The sequence below is a fragment of the Protopterus annectens genome, chromosome 1.part0 (genome assembly GCF_019279795.1).
Source record: "Protopterus annectens isolate FY-2018-M chromosome 1.part0, PAN1.0, whole genome shotgun sequence".
NCBI classification, from domain to species: Eukaryota; Metazoa; Chordata; order Ceratodontiformes; family Protopteridae; genus Protopterus; species Protopterus annectens.
Window position 1 is genome coordinate 508,344,784 of NC_056725.1, and position 23,486 is coordinate 508,368,269.

A 23,486-nucleotide genomic window follows, 5' to 3' on the forward strand; every position below is an offset into this window, starting at 1 on the left:
GCTTGTTACTCTTAAATACAGTGCATCGATATACCCCTCACACACAAGCATAATGCAGTGCTGATGATGGTTGCCATAGAAAAGTACAATTGTGTACCTACCATAAATGTAGATGTTCGAGTGTATTCACTGTTGCAGTCATTACACTTGGGGTTATCCTGCTGGCAGGCTACCCGCAGTCGGCCTGAATTCCAAAGTCCTGGTCCGGCGTTGGTTGCTGTCGCCTCTTCCCTGACCGTCAGTGCGCCAGGGGTATAAAAGATGCAGCCGATGCAATTTTCTTCAGTTTTTCTTGCCCCAGATGCCAGGTGCCCCCAAAAGGGTAGGCTAAAAAATTCTGATCATAAAAAAGCATGCACATAAACTTCATCTACAAGCAAATACACCACATAGGTTGTATAGAATAGAAAAGTACAGGTAAGTCCTAGCAATGAAAGGGGGATGGTGGGAGGGTAACCTGGACTGCAACAGTGAATACACTCTAACATCTACATTTATGGTAGTTTCACAACTGTACTATGTTCATCGTGTTTCACTGTTGCAGTCATTACACTTGGGTTGAATCTCAAAGCTGAGGTTGGGTGGCTGGGCCTAAATAGAATTAGGAGTGACTATGAGGCCCTGCAGAACTGCAGTGGCAAAGCCTGCTCTGGATTTAGAGTAGAGAGGTAAGTGGTAGTGCTTCGTGAAAGTGTGCACTGAAGTCCAGGTAGCAGCCTCTAAAATGTCCTTGGTTGGTACTCCTCTGAGGAAGGATAGAGGAAGGTAAGGGTGGGAAGAAGAAAAGATTTCTGATATCAGCAAGAGTCAGACAACACAGATATAGCTCAAGATGTACCACAATCAGTAAGCAAGTAAACCAATAATGCAACTAAAACAACTCTGTAAGCGAGTAAGCCGGTAATGCAACTAAAACCATTAGGTTTTCAATAAAAAACAAATATGCACTGAAGTTCAGATTTAAAATCTTACTGTTCACTCTGGGGAGTAGTTCTGTTACACTTTTAGTAGCAAGGATACAGCCAGAAGGACATAATTGCTGAAACTGGCAGCTACACACCAGTGGGGGAATGGACCTAGACAGACAGGCAGAATCACACTGTAGATTCATGTACTATTGTTACAAGTAAAGAAACAATAATGACAGTCACCTCCAGTACACTAAAAATGAAAGGAAAGCTGCAGTACACAGTTATTGTTAATAGTTAATGAGTATGCATACATGCACAGGAGCAGGTTCCTAAATCACAGGCAACACTATTAGGATTAACCCACTATACCTGTGCCAGTGCATAACGAGAAGTCAGTATCAGTAAGTTCTCTACTACAAAGCAGAAAAAAATGCAAAACCTTTGCTTAATCTAACATATCAACCATACTACCAATTAATGCTAATGTTTCTGGTGTCATTTCACAGGTTGACTCCTATTTGTATAACAGATGTAAATTACAACACAATACCAAAAAACAGCACAGTTAAAAATAAATGCAGAACTAGAACATTTGTGCAACTGAAAATAAGCATGCATGGGATGTACTTCTGCACAGCATGACACAAATGAAAGGAATAAAAAAAAAAATGTTGCCTACACAGCAATCACAGCTTAGCCTGGAGAGACAGCAGGGCAGAAGAATGTGATGCAACTAGTATGAAGAGTGATTGCAATAAACAGCTAACTGTGTGCTTACACTGCCTTACTAAATATAAGGTACATGCATATAACAACTAATGGTATACAAGACTCTTGTCAGCAGGAGTCAATCAGCCTGAGCATGCTCCATTCAAATATGCCACACAGTTAAGACAGCAACCCAGTAATGCAAGTTAAACCTACAAGTCTTTTCATGAAAAAAAGAAGAGATACTAAAGTACGGATATAAAATAAAGTACTGTTCACTGTGGGAGTCCTACTATTCGTTTAGTACCAAGAATACTGCCAAAGAACGTAACTGCAGAAATCTGTGGCTACATTCAAGCAGAGGAACAGAGTAATCTACAGGAACAGCCAGGAATGCTCTGTAGATTCAAATAAGATTTTTACTTCGAAACTGAAGCATAAACTAAAGGGAGATGCATCTAGTGCATTAAATGTAGCAAAAGAAAAACTGCAGTAAACAATTACAACAAACAGCCAACTATCCTGTGTCAGTATACTCTGTGATGACCGGTTTGTACTCGCAAAGTCGGGGGGGGGGGGAGGGGGGGTCAGCAACAACAGCAATTGAAACAAATTCACTGACAGGTGCTCTTCCTATGTGCAGCCTGCAGAGCAATCACAGCTTAGCCAAGGGAACACTGGGATGGAAGAATGCAAAAAAAAAAAAAAAACTTATTCATGACATATGCAAGTGGCACTAATGAAAATCTTAACAAAAGATCAGCAACCCCAGAAGTAAATGGTATACTCAAATATGTAATGAACAAACTGCAAACAAAGAGAAGCCAAAGTACGATCCAGCATTTAACAGTTTAAAATGAGTCTTTAATGACATATATATATATATACATATATATACATATATATATATACATATATATACATATATATATATACATATATATACATATATATATATATATATATATATATATATATATATATATATATATATATACATACATACACACACACACACACACACACACACACACACACAAAAAATGTATACAAATGTATCTATCCATATACAATTTATATTTTTTTATTTAATTAGAGAGTAATTTTTAAACTGTTAAACACTGGATCGTGCTTTAGTTTTACTCTGGTTGCAGTTTGTTCGTTACTAATAAAAATCTGGAAATGGTAATCACTAGGGACACTGAGTGAAGCTGGTAACCAAGCAGGGTTTTAATAGGTTCATGCATCCGTTTCTCTACTATTGTGCTACGGAATACAGCCACTGTCGAAAAACTTCTGTAAAGATAGAGGTGAGCAGTGAATGATACATGGGAAAAAAAATCACAGAGTGCTTGTAAATACACATCATCTAACCAAAGTAAAAGGAAGCTAATGAAGGTCAGAGGAGGAAAGGTCTAGCATTTTCTTTCTTTTTGTGTCTATGTATAATGACTGAGAAAGATAAAGCCACTCTACGCGAATATGACCTCGAAGTAAGATCAGGGTTTCTGGGCTTTACAGTTCAGCAGAGAACTAAATCTGCTACAAAAAAAAATGGCTCAGTATCATAGCACACGCACTTTGTAAGCATTCCACCTCACTGAATGTTTTTTGTGAAAAAACATCTACAGGGAGAGTAACTGTATTCCATTACACTGAGGAATCTCAAACTGTATATGCAGCTGTAAATCAAAATAAAGTCTCTCCAGACACACCCAGGATTCTTAAAAATAGGAATTGTGTCACTCAAAACTGCTGTGTATTTGCTTTTTCAGTACAACTGCTTTGAAAACAAGTGATATAACCTGCAGCACTTTAAAAGTATGTTAAATCAGAGGTTTAATCTGTACAGTGCATTTAAAGGTAATTTAGAGGTCAGCGTACACACATCTAGTGGAAACCCCACCCCCAAAGTCCTGTAACAACAACCTGTTCTTACTGTACAGATAGAGGTCTTCTAGATAATGCATATAGCCCCCTAAATAAACTGAAACTGGCCAAAAACAGAGTTAAAATACAATTTAATAACCAGGGCCTTAGTTTCAACCCCTACCTTCTTTTCTTACATTCATTTCATGTCAAGCTCACTGCAATACTGCCTGTTGTAGTTAAGGGTACAGCTTAGCAATAAAATTGCAGCTTGTATTACTTCCTTTACTGTTATCAGGACTTGTCTTAGCTCCTGTGTCGCTGCAGTTTTACAGATTGTTTTTTCTGGTAATCATTCCAACATGGGCTAACCTGTTAGACTTCACTCCACTCCCGTCCCCCCTACCCACCCTGACTACATCTAAACTTACACCTCTATTATTCAGTCTCTTCTACTCATCTTCCTACCTTGTCTAACTGCATTATTGAATCACAAACTGTTCTCATTATACCATCCCAACCCACTTCTTTTCTAAATTTCTTATCAAATTTTATTCTGCTCCCTTTCCATCAAAACCTACCTATTTTCCTCACTATAATTGCTGCTCATTAACTCACCTCATCATACTAAGATTTTTAGAACACTAACCACGCTGTTCCTCTCCTGTATCACCTTATTCATTTTTCCCTTCCCATTACTCACATCCGCACCTACAGTAGTAATAAATAAGCACACCTCAAGCATTACTTCATCCTCACCTATCAACCACCTTCCTACTGGCTACTCAAAAATCTCTTCAAGCTTATTTCTCGTAACTCCATTCCACTGTTGTAAGCCAAAAATACAAAAAATGCCAGTCCCAATGTCAAGTTAATACTTCTACCCATCTCCACTAAAAATGCCATAATAAACCAACTTTCTCCACCGTCAGTCTAGTGACATCCACCCCAACCCAGGCCGCAACCAAACTCATGCCTAAGATTACAACCTAAAAGTTTAAAAATAGTCACTCTAAACCTTAGAGGCATATGCAACAAAATCACAGACTTTCATACCTGGATGACAACACGATCCAAATATCCTAGTCACACAAAGACCTGGCTAAAATCTGAAATAAAAGACGCTAAAACTACTACCCCTGGTTATAATACTACTAGGCTAGACAGAACACATAAAAAAGCAGGTGAAATACCTATTATTTTCCCAGATATGCTCACAGTAATTTCCTATGCAGATGCAATCCCAAAATTTGGAAAAGTGGAAATCCTAATTTAATTTTTAAAACTTAATACAGCCAAGAACATATGCACTGCTATGTTAAATATCCCTCAAGGACAGAACATTCCAATACTTGAAAAGATGCTACCCCGGATAGCAGATACAATCACAAATGAAATTATCTTCCTGGGTGATGTAAACACTGACAGGCAGTTTTTCTGAAAATTCTGCAACCAACATCATGAACCTCTTTAGATTCACTCAACTTATTAATACACCAACAAGATATGGCAAAATTAACTCCCAACAATCTATCCTGTACTGGATTCTGGTTACCAACCCATTTCATTTTTCCTCCACAGGTACACAAGATCAAAGCTGCCCATAATCTCCACAATCTTTCCAAAAATAGTCTTTTCATTGAAGCTCTAAAAGTGGTTAACTGGTCCATCCTAAAAGGAGCCCCTTTAAATGATGCAGTTAAATAATTAAATGCAGAATTTCTAAACATTCTTAACACCTTAGCCTCACAGCAACAAAGAATTAATAACAACCATACCCTATGGTTCACCAACCAATGCAAACTCCTTATGAAAACTCCTTATATAAGACAGGGGCAAAGCATAGATTAGCTGGCAAAAGAATAAAAATGACAAAAACCTGCAACTAATCAAACATGTATAAAACTAGATCAAGAAACAAGTTAAATAGAGATAAAAAGTCTTAATGTACTCTTCTACAATACAGCCATAAAACAACCCTAAAAACATCTGGTCCTCCTCATCAATCCTGGTACAAAAAAGGATCCCAGTCCATACCCAGATATTCCCCCTCTTCAAACAGCTACCTATTTCAATACATAAAACCAAAAACTGTAAGCTGGAAACACAGTCTTGGATGCACGATAAATGAAAACCGAAGTAAAAATTAAAATAAGTTCTTTTAATAGACCATAGCAAAAAGATAAGACATTGACATTTAGCGCTTTCATCCACACTAAGGTGGACTTCTTCAGAATGTCTAGCAAAGTGCTCTATCAGTTTATTTAAAAACTTTCTGATGCCAAAAGTCGGCCCACTTTAAATTTTAAAGTGATATAACAATAAAACATTTCTGCTATATTAAGCAGTATTATGGTGATCTATGCGATCGCCAAAACCAAATCTGCCTAACCTATAATCCAATAATATAATGTTATACATTCATATTTAAAAATGTATAAAATAAGCATTGACCATATATGAAAAATCACCCTATGTCTAATAAAATCTTCACAATATTAAAACCTACAATTATAATGGCTAAAGTATCCATAAAGTACATGTATATATAAGTAAGTAAATATACCCAAAGTTTAAACAAAAAAGCATCATATTACAGACAAACTATGATATGTCCCACATACATATTGTGACTATTTCATGCTGATTGTTGACATTATAGCAACACACCCACTTTCATGATCATCTAACACCATTCTAACGCAATATTAAAATAGGTTTTATAGTAATGTATTCATTTAATCCTGGTTCCCTAGCTGCATCGGTAAATATTTGCCATAATATTTCCTTTGTTTAACAGAGTTTTGATATTACCACCACGTGGATCTGCTATCAGTTGGTCAATTATACCAAATTTGAAAATATGTGCTTCACCCCGATCAGCTGTATGTCTGTATAATGCATTATTCATATCCTTGGTCCTAATACTGTATATATGATCGTATATTCTCTTCTTAAACTGACGTTCCGTCTTTCCTATATAATAGCTTGTACATGACATACATTTAGCTAGGTAAATTACGTTTCTGGTGTTACAATTACCTTGTCTGAATTTGATAATAGTCCTCTTACATTATCCAACACTATACTTCCTGTTTCTAAAATGGCATGACATTGTTTGCAACAACCACATTTCTTGGTATGTCTACCTAAATCGTTCCTAATTCTTGTCAAGGGTCCAGCTTGTAGTTTCTTTTTTAAGCTGGGCCCCGTTTTTTATACAAATACCAGAGACTCACCCAATAATTTCTTTAATTCCTCATCCACCACCAGCACATTCCAGTATTTTCTCACAATATTTTTAATATCATCCACATAAGGTGAATATTCTAAAATACATGCTCGACTATATTGCACTGTGTTCTTATTTTCAATTATATTTCTATTTATAGGCATTTCTTTTCCTAGTAAAGGGGGGTATTTTTGACCCCATTCACTTATCACATATTTGGTTACGTCGTTCAGCATAAAAATAGGATACCCTCGAGATATGAGCAAGTTACCTATATATTCAATTTAATCTATCATATCTTCATAATCAGATGTCATACGAGCTGCCTGTATACATTGACCTTTGAATATGTTTTTCATCATTCTTCTAGGATGGCAGCTAGTGTATTCTAAATAACTGTTGGAAAAGGTTTTTTTTTCTAAATATGTTGGACTTAAAACCTATATTGGTCTTTGAGATATAGGTATCCAAATATGCAATACCATTACTATTGCATGTATATGTGAATTTCAGAAATGTGCTGGATGTGTTCAAAAATTCAATGAAGGGTACAATGCTGTCCGTATCACCTTCCCATAACACAAAAATATCATCTAGAAACCTGGAATAATATATTATTTGTTTATAATAACTACTAGTGAATAATTTAGTTGTTTCCCATTCCAGCATAACCAGATTGGCGTAGATGGGGCCACAAGCCGGCCCCATAGCTACTCCCCTCGTTTCTTTGAAGTTCTCCCCTTCAAAATGTATATAATTGCGTTCCAATACTAGTGACATAAGTTTCATTATTAGACTGATCTTGTCCCATTCCAGATCTGAAAATTATAATAAACTATTGCAGAAATCTTCTAGTCCCTGATCTTTAGGGATACATGAGAATAAATCAATGATGTCAATGGTCATAAAAATGATGTTTTCCTTCCGTACATTGGTAGTCAATTTAGCAAGAAATTACCAAGAGTCTTTGACCAAATGTGTAATTTTGTTATACATCGGTTTAAGCCATCTATTAATAACTCCCAATGGATATATCTTACAATTTCTGCCTGAGACTATTGGTTTTCTGTTGTCGGCAGCTGGTTTTGTTATTTTAATACATACTTCACTGAATGCACAGCCAGCTTAACCTCAAACTCATCTAACACACACACACACACACACACACACACACACACACACACACACACACACACACACACACACACAGCTAACTTCCCCCACCTTATACCCTAGCACATCTTCACAAAATTCAACTTACTGCAACCTCTCCAATACACACACACATAACTCCATCCACTTTACCTTTCAACCACTTTCTACAACTCTCATAAAAAAAAGCTTTTACATAAACTAAAACCTCATTCCGGGGAGAGGTTGTTGACTGAGGAAGAATACCTAATCTAGCTGCAGATGCAATAGCATACCCAATCAGCATTCTTATTAATAGATAAAGAACAGAATCCTGTGTCCCTAACGTACGGAAAATGGCACATATCATCTCTTTTACCTAAAGAGGGTAATTACACTGACAATGACATAGCTGGCCTATAGCCACCCTGTCTCCCCTCTCTAAAATCCTTGAAAGATGTAAACATCAATAATTTTTCCACTATCCCTCACAAAATAAACCTATCCCTCACAAAATAAACCAATCACCAATAGACAACATGGATTTCGGCCAGACCACAGCATTCCCACTGTATTATTATCATTTGCAGACTCTCAATGAAGCTCATAGCTCTAATAAACTTCTATCTGCAGTATTTCTAGTCCTATCAAAAGCATTTGACATGGTCTTTCACATACATGAGGGTAAGGTGGTTCACACAGCTTATCTAGATCTTGTCAAGGCTTTCAACACCATCCCCCACTCTGGAATTATAGATGAGCTCACTAAACTAGGTATAAATCCCTCTTTCACAAGATGGGTTGCCAACTGGCTCACGGACAGAACCCACACTGTGAAAGTAGCAGACTCCAAATCCGACTTCTGGCCAGTGACAAGTGGAGTACCACAGGGTTCAGTCCTGTGTCCTCTCCTGTTTGGTATCTACTTCTCTGAAGTACAGGTTAACACAGAAGGTCTTTGGCTAACAAAGTTTGCAGATGACTGCAAACTAGGAGCCATAATCGAAACTCCTAACGAAGTGGACATACTACAAAAGGGCCTCACCGAGACAGATGCCTGGTGTCAAAGCCATGGCCTTGAGCTCAATGGCAAAAAGTGTATCGTCACCCCTTTGGTAAAAACTCTGTACCCATGAACTACCACATAAGTGGTAGTCTACTTAACGCCAATAGTGTGATAAGAGACCTTTGAACACAGGTGGACAGTAGTCTCTCCTTTGATAATCACATCGCCACAGTGGTCAGGAAATCCTTCTATGTGGCTCACCTCATCACAAAAGGTTTCTCAACCAGAAAAAAAAAGGTCATTGTTCCCCTCTACTCATCACTCATAAGACCCATTACAGAGTACAACGCCCCTTTTGGTATGTACCTCACAAGACATCTACAGCAACTGGAAAGGCCACAGAAATACCTCACAAAGAGGATTACTAGCCTCAAACAGATGCCCTACGCAGACAGACTCGAAAAACTCCAGCTTTACTCCTTCGCATATCGTCAACTCAGAGGCGATCTCTGCCTAACATACAAAGCTATGTCAAACCCAGAGCTGTTGGACATGCTCCACTTAAAGAAATCCCAATCCCTCCGAGCTACACGCTCTAGGGACCCAAACCTTGTCACCACAATAAACAGAACATACTGGAGGGATAGATTCCTGTCCCAGAGACTTCCCATACTCTGGAGCAGACTACCTATCTATGTCAAACAGAGCTCCTCATTAGCACTCCTCAAGAAAAATCTTGATGATTGGATGAGAAATAGGAAATTCACCCCAGGGATCACTTCTGTGGATCTGCTCGACAGGGGCACAGTAAAATAATTTTCTTGGGTGGCGAAAGCCAGTGTACCTTTTTGGCTAGGCTTATATAGGCCCTAGGGCTAATAGCCTAGTACCTACCTATGAACCTACAAATTCCTCAATCAACTTTCCACCCTGGGTCTACCATCTCCATCTATTCAATGGTTCGCCAGCTACACTGCCAACAAGCAACAAGTTGTAAAATGGCAGGAGTCCATCCCTGTCTTCCTTCTCACTTACACAGGAGTCCCACAAGAATTCATCCTTGGCCCACTACTAATCAATATTTTAACCATTAACCTATATTCATCTTTTTGTGAAGGCACCCTGATTCAATATGCAAATGACTACCATTGTATGCTCTTCAAACACCTTAACTCACCTCTAAGAAATTATTCATCAAGCTGTCATCCCCACTGAAACCTGACTTAAAAAACGCCAACTTTTACCCAACCCCCCAAAAAACAAACCTCTCTACCCCAAAACCTCACACCCATCACACAGCATCTTTCAAAATCTTTTCAGCAAATGGCACTGAAATTGAATTAGTTCACCATATCAAACTACTGGGTATCATAACAGATGATGATCTTAAATTTGACCACCACAGCCAAAGCAATATCAAGAAAGCAGATTAAAAAATAGGCATGCTATACAGAAAACATTTTTGGAGCACACCCACACAAATTACTCTAGCCAAAACTTACCTTCTGCCCTTCCTACTCTATGAAGCTCCAATTCTAAGCAATTTGCAATCATCAATGAAAACAAACCTGAAAGCTGCTGCTACAAAATTGCCAAGTTTGCTACTAATTCAACCACCTTTACCCGTCACTGTTAAGCTCTGCATACTCTTAGCTGTCTGGAACTCCTACATTCAACTTGTAATAAATTAATAAAATTTTACACAAACCACTAACCTGTCCATCTCTTTCCCCTTTAATCAACGTATAATTCCCTAAAAGAACTCTCAAATCAGAAAACAACTTCTCAACATAAATAAACCAAATAAATCTCCTGGACAAAGCCTACATTCATACTCAGTAGCAAAAAAATTGAACTTCCTACCACTAATCACTAGAACTTATTTCTAACCTACCTACCTTTAAATGCTCCCTAAAATATTTTACAAAATCATTGACCTGCTCATGCGCCAAGCCTGACTGAACTTACTCACTATACTTCATTCACCCCCACCTAAGTCACACTTCATAACCCTCTTCAACCTGTACTCCACTCCTTTCTTTTGTTTTTCCCACTGCTTTACAATATCCACTTTCTCTCCACAGACATTTCCTCTACCTCTTTCTCTTTTCTGTCTACTCACCTAAGAAAAATAGAGCTCTTGCCAACATTTTAATTTTTTTTTTTTGTGAAACTGCGCACCAGCATGATGTCATGTTAGGTTAAGGGAAGACACCCTACCCTGCACTGTCCTTATAATCTCCCTTTCTTGCCATCTTTACTGCCATATATAACCCTAATTAAAAGGTACACCCTCTCTCATACTAAGACATCACTCAATTTCCCCCCACTCTCTCTAATCATGTAATCTCTTAACATCTCTTAAATATCTTCTTAGAATTGTCTCGGGTCTCATTTATCACATACTAATCTAACAAATAATATGACTAACGAGTTTTCCCTCAGATATTTTCTCCAGCTCATGTTATTGCTTTTCATTGCACTATTATGAAACATATATTCTATGTTTTTCTCTTTACAACATTTTTTCACTCCTTTGTTTTGTAGTGTTACATGATACTTTGTGATTTAAAATACCAATTGATTTTTGGTAGATTATGACTGTGAAGCTTTTCTCACCGGGCCTCCACTGAAAATGGGCACTTATTGGCCCAGCTGGATTTTCCCAGAAAACAAATGTCAAATAATAGTAATAAAAAAATAAATAAATAACTCCATTTCTAGAGCAGTAATTAAAAACCTAAACACTACCATAGTTTACTACTATCTTATCATAAAAAGAATGCAACAACACATTAAGATTCATACAATTAAATACACAGCTCATCTTCTTATGGCATTACACAAGTAAGAGATTGCATTAACATACGTGGCTCACCTTATGAATTGCCTCTATTAATGGCATAAAAAGGTCAGTGTCATAGTTGGACCTCTTGCCTTGCAGCACAGTCACAAGTCTCTCCAGCCCCATTCCTGTGTCTACATTGTGTTGTGGAAGTGCGCGCAAAGTCCCATCTGACTCTCTATAAAGCAGAAGAATTATAAAACAGGAACATTTTTTCATCCTTTATTAATTTAATATATTTAATAAACTTCATCTGCAAGAAAGTATAAGTTATTTTTAACTACTAACATTCAACAAAAATGCAAAATGCAAGCCACGTGGATAAAAAAAAAAGTGCATGTGTGTGTGTAAATAAAAAAAAAATAATAATAATAATAATATGCACATACATACACATTGTAATAGGGACCCTAACCTAATTCTGTGAGTGTGTCTGCGTGTTTACAGTAAGGCAGAAGGACAGAGGTCTACATTACAAGAGAAAAACTTTCTATTTTAAAATCCAGTTGTAATGGCAGCAGTATTCTTTTTAGCACATTTAACCATCACAACCTACACAGTAAAAAGTTAGAATGCTAAGCCATAATCACCCAAAATGCAGAAGTACCAATTACATCCGAAAGACAAATTCAGCCTCTTCTGCCTATCCCAGGCTGTTGCTCTTAAAAAAAAGAAAGGAAGAAAAGAAAAGAAAAGAAAACCTATGAAAGCAAAAAGCTAGCTAGTAGGGACTACCCGTGGCTTAAGCGCCAAATGCTCCTCACTGTAACTGACCAAAATATTCTTTCACTGACTGGGACTTCTGTATTTCAGGTTTGCCCTTTCCCTGAGGTGCAGGCATCCTTGGAATGACAATATTAAGTCTAGGGGTAAAGGAGGTTTGCATGGGAATGTGAGGCTTTGTTTTTTGAGAACCGATGTTGAACTGACATGGAACCAAAGTTAATGTAACAAGACACATACTACATTCAAGACAATGGGATGCATGTCACTGTTGTGCCTGAAGATCTTGATTAAAACGTTTAATTAGAGCTGCCCAGAACAAAGTGCATGCAGTCTTGATACGATTTATTATGTTGCTAGTCTTACTGTTAAAATTCTTAAAAAGATATGGCTTAAATCATTCTGTCCTACAAGCAATATAACTGTTTCAATTAGCCTTATGTTTAACTTACTGATGCTAATATAGCATTTAAAGAAGCCTTTTGTTTACATCTCTATGCTGGTATCCAGGTCAGCAGACTGCTAGGCTCCTTTTCCAGCTTGTTAGAATGCATTCAATTGTTGGGAGGAGTGTCTTGAGAACTGAATATAATGCATACTTTAAACTATCCATTAATATACACCTCACTCTCAAGATTGGTATAGAATCATAGAATGATTGAGGCAGTTTGGCCATTTATGCCTTTCCAGTACCCACCCTTAGACCTTACCTACTTTGTCAAGGAGTGATAGGTCAGTCATACCTTGGGTGATTTTATGAACAAAGGAAAAAATCAAGGCCAGCACTCAGAATGTGGAATTCACAATCATTTTATTGTGGTAGCAGTATCCAAGGGATCATGCAGCAAGCATAAGCCACATAAATCAGACCGGTTTTGTCAGAAAAACTGCTTTCTTCAGTGAAAACAGTACATAGAATGTTCCCATACACAAATTATATATATATATATATATATATATATATATATATATATATATATATATACATAAACACACACACACACAAACCCTTAAAGAAACAGGCACCTGCCATACTTGCGGATCTCCTGCTTTACCAAGTTTTGCTTCGCTCTGCAAGTGGGCTGTGTCGTATTTATTTTACAATACGTGAAACGTCTGTATTTGGACAAAGGGAATCCAGTGGCTTTATAGAATCACTATTTTGTTGGTGGTTTGGTGGAACATGCATCATTTTGCCATTTGGACAATGACTTAAGGTACTGTGACTTGATTTTCGCTCTCAGTGTTAATGTATGTTGCTCAGTAGTCATCTTTATAATACTGGGCTGTTATCACTTTTGTTTTTTGAACTGTGGGTGCCATTTTCTGGATTATAAAAGGAGGAATACACATCACTGGATAGCTTTTCAGATATCTTATGTACTTTTGGAATTCTATCTGATGGACTGTGTTATATTCAATGTTTACATTTCAGTGGGACTATAACGGAATTTTTTTGAAGTCATAAATCAACAAGGGTTTTGTATTGTGTATTTACATTGACGGCTTTTGCAAGAAATATCTATATGGAGGCTTTCTACTCTATATATTACTGTTAATTTTGGTCCACATTTTAATTGATATTTTGATCCTTTGCAGTTACATGGACTGTAGCTCGGCTTTGATTATTTGTGTGACCAAGCTATTTGGAGATTGTATAATTTGCTTCTGGGGGCCATTTTTTGAGCTCTCAATATTTATCTCTATGTAACTGGATGACCTAGGGACTTATGAGTTATTTCTATAATATTATCACTGGTGTATTTACATAATCGTGTGAGTAGTGAGCTTTGTTGTTCTTTAACATTTTTATAGTGGATGTAATATACAATATATTTCCCCTGGTCAGTGAAAGACGGCATATTATTCTTCAACTTCTGGTGTGTATTGAAGTGTTTTGCAAGGGATTACATACACGTATGGATTTGCTAACCATTTTGCAGGGTCTCTCAGCTGATAAAGATGATCTAAAGGCATATGGGCTTAGTTCAGGCATTGGAGATGCATCTGGGGTAGTGGAAACCGATCCAGATACAGCATGTAACCAACTATTTATTAAACTAACCAGAGTTATGAAAGGGCTTAGAACTAATGTGTGGCATCCTAAACTTTTCAAAGCCTATAAAATTAAAGGTATCACACCCAGAGGGCTTAGAATACGTATTCAACCTATAGTCACTGACAATATTCTGTTTGAAGAATGGGTTCAGGCACAATAAAATGCCTCAATGTGCTTTGTTGAAATTTTAATTTCATATGATGAATGTACTATTGCAAAAAAAAAAAATCACAGAAGTTAAGACCATCTGTGAAGAGGTCAAAATTTACGAGGGTAAGACTTTTTACTCTTCTTGTTTCCATAAACTCACTCAAGAGCTTATTATTTTGGAGAAACAACTGAAAGAAAAAAAGATTCACAAGTTTAATAGGGATGTGGGGGATTACAGTAGACGGAAACCAAAATGTTAAAAATGTTAAATTTGCTAATCAGGAGTCCCTACACCCCACTCATAAAAGGAACAGACACAAGTCCATACTTAAAAAAAAATGAAGGGCAGTATCAGTGAAACTTCAGAGGATGAGTCCTCCCCCAACACTGATGCTGAGAATGATCTCGCACAGATTTCACCAGCTTCCAAGAAACCGATTGTAACCACCACTTTAGGGTTAACAGATACAGGGGTGGAAGGAAGCATAAACACAGCAGCAAATGTAGATATACTTCTGGAACTGTTGATTCCACGTTAAATGATTTGTGTAATGTACATATTTCGTCAGTCCGATTATCTGAAGCTAAAAGAGAACTGGTGAACAAAGGTATGAATTTTTGCATGCCTTTTTTGTTCCTGAAGATACAAGGGTTAATGACGTAATTGCTTTTTGTCATTCACTTAACTTAAGGTTATTCTTAGATGGGGATTCTCTCTCTCAAGGATCTACTGAATTTAGATTCCACAAATCCTCTTTCACGCCCCCTATGAACAAATATGTTTCTACTTTTCAAGACTGTGTTAGTAAAGATTTACACTTTTGGACATGGGACTCTAGGGCACTGCAACATAACTTAACTCATAGTGAACAACAGGCCCTAACCAATCTTCAGAATAACAAAGAGCTAGTAATTACACCGGCGGATAAGAGTGGGGCTACTGTTGTCATAGATTGGTCCTCTTATTTAGCTGAAGCCGATAGAGCATACCATCCAGCAACTGTCTATTTGAAAATGCCTCTAGATCCCACTACATGTTTTAAAAAAGAAATTGATAACTTTCTTAAGTTAGCTCTAGGGGAGGGCATTATTACCAAATCAGTTGCTTTTCACCTAACAGTGTCAGATCCAATATCTCTATTTATTACCCAACACTCAAAAAGATTCTCATAAACCTACAGGCAGACCCATAGTTTCAGGTAGGGGATCTCTTACGGAGCCATTATCCTTATATTTAACTAAATATCTGAAACCTTTAAGTATGCGAGATCTAGATTACAAGATACCACAGAATTTCTTAAAATTATTTGAGATACACAGATGGAACCCGGTTAGATCATATGTACGTTGGATGTATCAGCACTTTACACTAATATACCTCACTGGTCGGTTCTTACAGCATTGGAATATTGGTTCAACAAAACTTCCCTATATGTGCCAGGATTTAACACATTTCTTATGTGCCTGGCAGAACATGTATTAACCAAGAATGTGTTTTATTTCTTTGGGGACCGTTACTAGCAAGTTAAGGGGACTGCAATGGGAGCATCCTTTGCAACCACTGAAGCAGATTTGTTCAAGGGATACCTTGATGTACAATTAATATACAATGTCAATCATAACATATATTTGCAAGAGATTGACATTTGGCATACATATCTGGAGGATTGTTGGATGATATGGAAGTCTGATGTTAAGTATTTAGAGGAATTTGTGGGTTATCTGAACGACAATAAGTGGGGCATTCACTTCACTGTACATTATGATATAAATTAAATTAATTTTTTGGATGTGACATTGTTTAGGAACTCAGATCATACTCTGAGTAGTACGGTTTATCATAAACATCCGGAATATAACTATTTTTGTTATACGCTTCTAGTTTTTATCCGGGTCATATCATCAAAAACATCCCAAAATCTCAGTTCTTACGTAGGGTTTGTTCGACTGATGATTTTTTTGAATACCAAAAACAAGATTTGACCATTAGGTTTGTTACTAGGGGATACAAACATAATAATGTGTCTTTGGCTAGTTAATGGGCCTCCAATCAACAAAGGCATACATTGTTGGACTATTAAGAAAGATTCCAATGGTAGTTCTGTCATAAGGTTAGTTACTACAGTTGGACAGAATACCAGATATCTGAGGGAGACTACTGATAAACATTGGTATAATCTTGCTTACGGACAATAGATTATCAGAAGTTCTTACATCTAGGTGTATGTTTTCCCATCGCAGGGGCAAAACGCTTGGATCCTATTTCAGCCAATACAAACATAGGGACAATTAACAACATATAAATCATCAGGTCATGCTGTCTGGCCAAAAAGCAGTAGGTTGTTATCCATGCGATCACTGTTCCTCATGTAAGTTTGTCTTGAAATCCCAACAGTTTACCAGCAAAAATACTTCAAAAATATATGACATCAAATTTTTATGCAATTGCAGCTCCGACTGGCTTAATTATTTAGCGACGTGCACCTGTTCTGCCTTTTATATTGGTCAAACCTCACGTACTCTTAGGATTTGTATCTCAGAACTTATGAGTGACATGAGAAACAAAAGGCTATCTAATGACTTATATAACATTCTATAAACATTTAACAGCACAGTTCAGATTTGCAGTTATTGACAAAATTGAGGGAGATAGAATACACAAAATTGGTTGGCATGGCTTCCTTAACAAAAGAGAAAAAAAGTTGGATAATGAAGTTGGGGGGGTTATTTTCCCTGAAGTTGGGGGGTCATTTTCCCCAGGTTTAAATGAACATTTATAATTATCTAATCATAAGCTTGTTTCTTTAAGGGTTTGTGTGTATGTGTATATATATATATATATATATATATATATATATATATATATATATATATGTGTGTGTGTGTATGGGAACATTCTATGTACTGTTTTCACTGACGAACCTTAAATGAATATACTGAGTCACATAACGATCTGGGGAGGAAGTTTTTTCCAGAGAAGGGGTAGTTGTTGCATAACAAATCTGCTTCTCCACCTTGATTTGCTTGCTGAAGCAGGTTTAGATCTCTGGTCAGAGTTTTGATTTGTGGAAAAAAATGTCCACGCACTCACCTTGCCCCTGCTGCCCCTCCTTAGCACTGGTATTGTGTATGTTTTTAAATGCCATTTTGTAAATTATTTAAAATACACTACACTGCTGCAAATTCATTTTACTGTGGTCTATCTCCTTGTCAAAAAGCTGTCCTTTTAGCTTGCAGCTCAGGGTCTGCAGTTTGCCTTGGGAGCATGGATGACTGAGCATATGCAAAACAATCTTCTCTTAAACCTTTGTCCAGAACAATTAGGAAGAGCAGAAACATATTTGATTCATTGTGGCTTTTTACTAGCTGCAACACATAATTTAGATGATTCATTTTGGTTACCCTCTGTGTTCAAAAGGTTTTACCCACAGCCTCATTTTTAATAATTACCTTTTACAGCAGAATGAGCTAGCAGACGATATTCTTTGAGACTGTTCCATCGAGGGCTCCTGTAAATTTAATTTTTTCTTTTCATTTCTGATTTATGCATTAATCAAAGTTCCTCCAGTGTGAACTATACTCGCTGGCAATGCACTCTTATTTTCACGTATCTACCCTGTTTTTCATCCTCCCTTTATTCCTGTAAGACAATATTTAAGCTCACATTTTCTACTTAACATATCCATTCTGACTTACCAAAATGTGTTTTTTTGTTCAATTACTACAGTCTTGGTTACTTTTTAAACTAAAATGGTGTGTTACAGCTTATCCCCTTCTCTATACACTTAATGGTTCGTGCAAATTTAGTATGGATCACTGTAATTGCTGATAGTATATTTCAAACTCAGTTTACTTTGTTGCTTTGGACTCAGAATGTTATACTTTCAATATAGAAGTACAGCTCCTTAGTGATTTTCTCATACTATACAGGACGGACCATGCTAGAAGTCTGCACTGATAAACCAATTCCTGTCTTTGCAGTAATAATACAAGTCACATCAAATTACCTGCATTTTATGCCTTAATTAAGTTTTCATTACACTGATGTGTTGATGCCTGTTTTTCAGCTACACTTTAGGTTAAAATTAGTCTCAGCTAGACAGCTGGCTACATTACTATAGGTTCTGTTTCATCCCCTACCCCATGCACCTGCTGTTGCATCCAGCTTTTGCTTTAGACCAGACATGTCCAACCTGCAGTCCGTGGGCTGCATGCGGCCCTCAGAGCTCTTCCAAGCGGCCCTCGACCTCTAACTGCAACATTGATGTATGCACGCCCCAAAACACTTTTTTGTTTTGTGTTTTTCGCTCCCGTGACCTGTAACTCTAACGTCGGTGTGCGCATGCACCAAAGCACCCTTCTAGTTTTGTTTTTGCGCCAAAAAAGGGTCAGTGTGTTTATGCCATTATTTTGTACCAAAGAATCAGTGTGTGTTCTTGCTGAAGAGGGACTCGTGTATGGATTTGCTGCAGTTACCTTTGAAAGGGACAGCACTTACCTGTGTTAATAGGTAAGTACGGAGTGAGTGAGTGCAAGCATGAAAGCAGAATGTTTGTGTGCGTGAAAGTAGAAGATTGTGTGTATATGTGTGTATGGCAGAGAGACACATGCACAAAGAGGCTAATGATGATCAGTCTACCTACTGAACAGAAATAAGTTAGCTCACAAATATATCGTACATTAAAAGTACACTTTCACTAAATTGCGGCTTTCCTGACAGGGAGAGTGTTGTATTGAATATGAAATCATACCTCTCAACTGTATGGATTTTCAAAGAATGTCTGGATTCTTCCCTCATCTTCCAAGTTGTGTCTTTTGCTTAGGAAATAAAAGTAGTCATCCAAGGTAATGCAGTTCCAGGGAGTAAGAATGAGACAGCAGCCTAGGGTTAATGGGTCAGTACCGGATTGACTGTGTGGGACTGTAGCATATAAAGTTGTACTGTTTTTTCAGACAACCGAAATAGCACCCAGTACTGTTTTGTCATTGGTGGGTTCTAAGCAGTGGCAGATTGGACAACAGTAAGCATAGCTTTGGTGGATCATCAATATTGGCAAATCAGGTGGGCTCAATGTCATTTTTTAAATGTTTGGGGTTTTAGTGTGTATGTGTGTGCTTATGTGTTGGGAGTGCTGCAACAGTAGACGATTATTAAAGACAAGCGACTTACGGACTGTGGAGTATATGTTTCTTTGTTTCAAAACCCGATACTTGGGTACTAGGTATGCCAAAAGTAGATTTTGTAAGACATAGCTTCTTGCCATTTACAGTGGATGGATATTTACATTTAATGGACAATGCTAGCAGTATTAGTGTGGGCCTGTGGGGTTCTGAAGGATGCCAAGTCTACCACTGCCAGTGTCTTGTAATGTGACCTGGAAATGGATATAGGGATGTTACTGAAAAAATACAGTAAGTGGGCTTAGAAATATAGTTTAATTAAAAAAAAAGGCACTTGCAATTTACAGGCCATAATTTAATTTATTTCAGGTAGTCCAGATCCTGGTAGATTGTACACCATTAGATTTAATTAGGGATAGCTGTCATTCTGGAGAAATAAACAGCCCTAGTTTCAGTGAAAGCTCTGTAGTTGTTTGCAGGTAGAAAGTTGCAGGATGTAGATGCAATGTGTTTTATTTATTATTTTTAATGCATTTGTCATTTCAAAGCATGGTTTTCTTTGTTGCAAAAGAAGGCAGGACTAAATGAGCCATATAATGCTTAGCTGACAATGATGGGATAGAAAGATTATAAGTGATGTATAATGTTTGCAGCTACAGTTGTTTCAATGGTGTCTGTGATGCATAACTATTTTTGGGCCTGTGTCCCACTTTTATTTTTCACTTTGTCCAGATTTCTTGCTCTAAGGTTGAGAGATATGGTTCCATACTAAATCAGACGGTTGTATTTACCTTGGAAGACTTTTCACCATAATTATGAGAAACACAGCCTTTTTAATATCTCTGCTTATTTCCAATATAAACTGCCATGTAACCTTGCAAATAACTTTCTTAAGCTACTTTAATTCTTTTGGAATTGCCAGGTATGCTTCACTGGTTCAGACGAAAGCATAGAGTCCTAATGTGACTTTGATTTCTTGCAGCAGTCTGTGGTTTACTTATCACAATAACTTTTCTGTGTTTCTGGGTGTGTAATCAATTTAACAGTTTTAAAGATGTTTTTAAAAAATAAATACATAATAAAAAAAAAAATAATCCTCTCTGCACTTTGAGCTATTGACAAAGTCTGGGAATTAGTTTTTTTTTTCAAATGTGAAGATCAGCATTACAGATTAGTAAACTGTCAGTCTGTGAATAACGTTTGCACGAATTAAAATGTCTGAATGTCAAATGGCTTTAGATTGGAGGGAAGTTATATGTTTACTCCAGTATGTAGTATGATCTTAGAGAGTTTATGGTTTTCTTATTGATTTACTTTTGCTGAGCAGTTGTTTGTTGATTTATTGATGGTGGGAAATTGCATGGATGAATCCATCTCTATTATGATTTTTTTTCAGATATTTTGACTTTCAGACAATTTCATCCAGTGAGTGTGTGTCATGTGATTACTGAGGTTGTCTGTTTTACAAGTAGGGGCTTCTTCTGTGTGTGTGTGTGTGTGTGTGTGTGTGTGTGTGTGTGTGTGTGTGTGTGTGTGTGTGTGTGTGTGTGTGTGTGTGTAAGACAGAGAGATTTAATAAGTATACTGAATATATTTTTGCAAATGGAATTCTTAGTTAAATAGGCCCCTCTTCTTGGGCAAGTAGACTTGAGTAACCAATATTGGATCTTAGCCATCCAGCTAGGAAAGGTTAGTATGTGGATTTTCCATCTGGTTTGATGAAGGCGATGTTACTTACTCAAGGAGTACATTTACGGCCAGCCATCCAGTTGTCGTGTTGCTGAACTACATTGTTTGATAATGAGAGGAGCTTTTTACAGAAGTTGAAGGTTTTTGTGTCAAGAACCTGTCCATACAAAGTGGCTTGTTTATGTTGCAGTGAAGGCTGTGGTCTTTGTAGTGAGCATTTTAAATATAACCAGTATTTTTGAGGTAGAGGAAGTCTCTTAAGGCAGGATCTTTCTTAGCCTGGAAAGCAGGCCAGTGATTAAATTTATAGGGGCCAGTGAGAGACAGAGGAAAGCAAGAAGCTTTTTAGTCTGTTTGGATAACTAAGTGAACTTAGTCCTTTGACCTTTTTGTCAAAAATGGTTGTAGTCTTTCTTTTGGCAGGGTGTTTTGCTGAGGCACATGCCAAAAGAGGCATTGCACTCAATAATGGCTCTTGTAAAGGAAGAATACAGGGATGTTATGACCTTTTCCCTGGATGAGATACCCTTACTAATGAAGTGGGCCATGTAAAAAGCTTTCCGTACAACGGAGACAACGTGGTGGTCAAAAGTCAGGTTTCTATCAACCTGGGTGCCCAAGCACCTCACAACTGATTGTGTGCTTACAGCATTGTTATTAATGTGATAATTTGTGGGGACATCACGCTCCTCAAAGGGATGATGATGCATTTTTTGGCATTTAGCTTGAGGCCATGTTTCTGGCACCAGTTATTTGTTTGGGTGAGACCCTCTTGTAGCTTATTCAGAATTGTTTTATTAAGTCAGTAATGTGAATTCTTTACTTTATTGCAAATTTGTTGGCTTATTTTTGTGGATTATAGTATTGTAGGACTGCTAATGTTGACATTTTACGTAGCTGGACTGCTGGAGTGGTTTTCCAAGTGAGAACTGCTAGTGCTGTAGTGAATATCTATTTATTTATAAAAAATATATAGATTAACTAAGATGCTAGAGTTAACTGTTAGATTAGAGAATTAGAATGAGAATTAGAATTTTAAGGCAAATATTAGGCATTTATTACATTTATTCATTGTTCAAATGCACCTACAGTACAGCCAGGAGGTTGACTTTGGTCTCTCGTGGCAGCGAAAGAGTTAACTATATGATATATTTTATATGCGGCCCCAAGACCATTTCTGTTAACTCAGTGCGGCCCCAGCAAGTCAAAAGGTTGGACACCACTGCTTTAGACCATTCTAACCGATGTCAGTATATTTCAATAGTGGCTCACTTTGCTGCTCCAGACACAGGATATTTTATGTCTTGGTAAAAAAAAAATACTCAGTATATAGGACCAGGGTGAAACTCTAAATTTGCATAAAAAAAAAAACGAAACAAAACATTTGGAGTGGTGATAAATTGTAAACCAGAGCTGGCTACCTTACAGTCTGTGCCTTCTCATCCCTTTCCACAAATTCCAGCTCCTCCATGTGGCTTTGCTTCATGTCACTTTGACTGCAGTTTGGTATGCTTCCTGGTACAAGACTGCGTTTTTAGTGCTTTTCTTGGACTATACAGGACCACACTAAAAAAACACTTTTAATAAAGAGATACTCTCAGGTTCTGCAATAATTTTCAAACCAGATTTAATTCCATATCTTCTGCTTTAGTTAATCACCATAAAGTTTTGTTGCTTACTTTGCAGGCATATTCTGGGTTAAAGTAACCACTTCAACTAGAGAGGCTTCTTTACTTCCTATTGTAGTTCTTGACAAAGCTGCTTCTAGTTAATTGTTTTGCCATTATATATGTTGGCACTTACTTATTCCTGTTACATTCCCTCAGTCTAGCGCAAATTTACATTTTACGTTTATGTGGTTTTATTTTCCCACACATTTTAATAACCATTTTGTTATTACCAGCTATATGATTGTAGAAAGGTAAACACAAGACCATCTCTTCTCTTGCTTACAGATTTCTTCTTAAAGTATCACCCTCATATTTGATGTTAGTATCATTATCTTCATACCATGTTTTTAATTTTCAATGAACTTCATATTT

General features: G+C 37.2%; 1 protein-coding gene across 2 annotated transcripts in view; it reads right to left on the reverse strand.

The window, feature by feature from the left end:
- AARS2 (alanyl-tRNA synthetase 2, mitochondrial) overlaps positions 1-23,486 on the reverse strand; it is a 1,016,815-nt gene that overhangs the window by 800,518 nt on the left and 192,811 nt on the right. For both annotated transcript variants that reach the window (XM_044060935.1, XM_044060942.1), the window contains one exon: positions 11,736-11,880. In XM_044060935.1, coding sequence (XP_043916870.1) covers positions 11,736-11,880 — 145 coding nt within the window. The remainder of the gene's footprint in view (positions 1-11,735; positions 11,881-23,486) is intronic.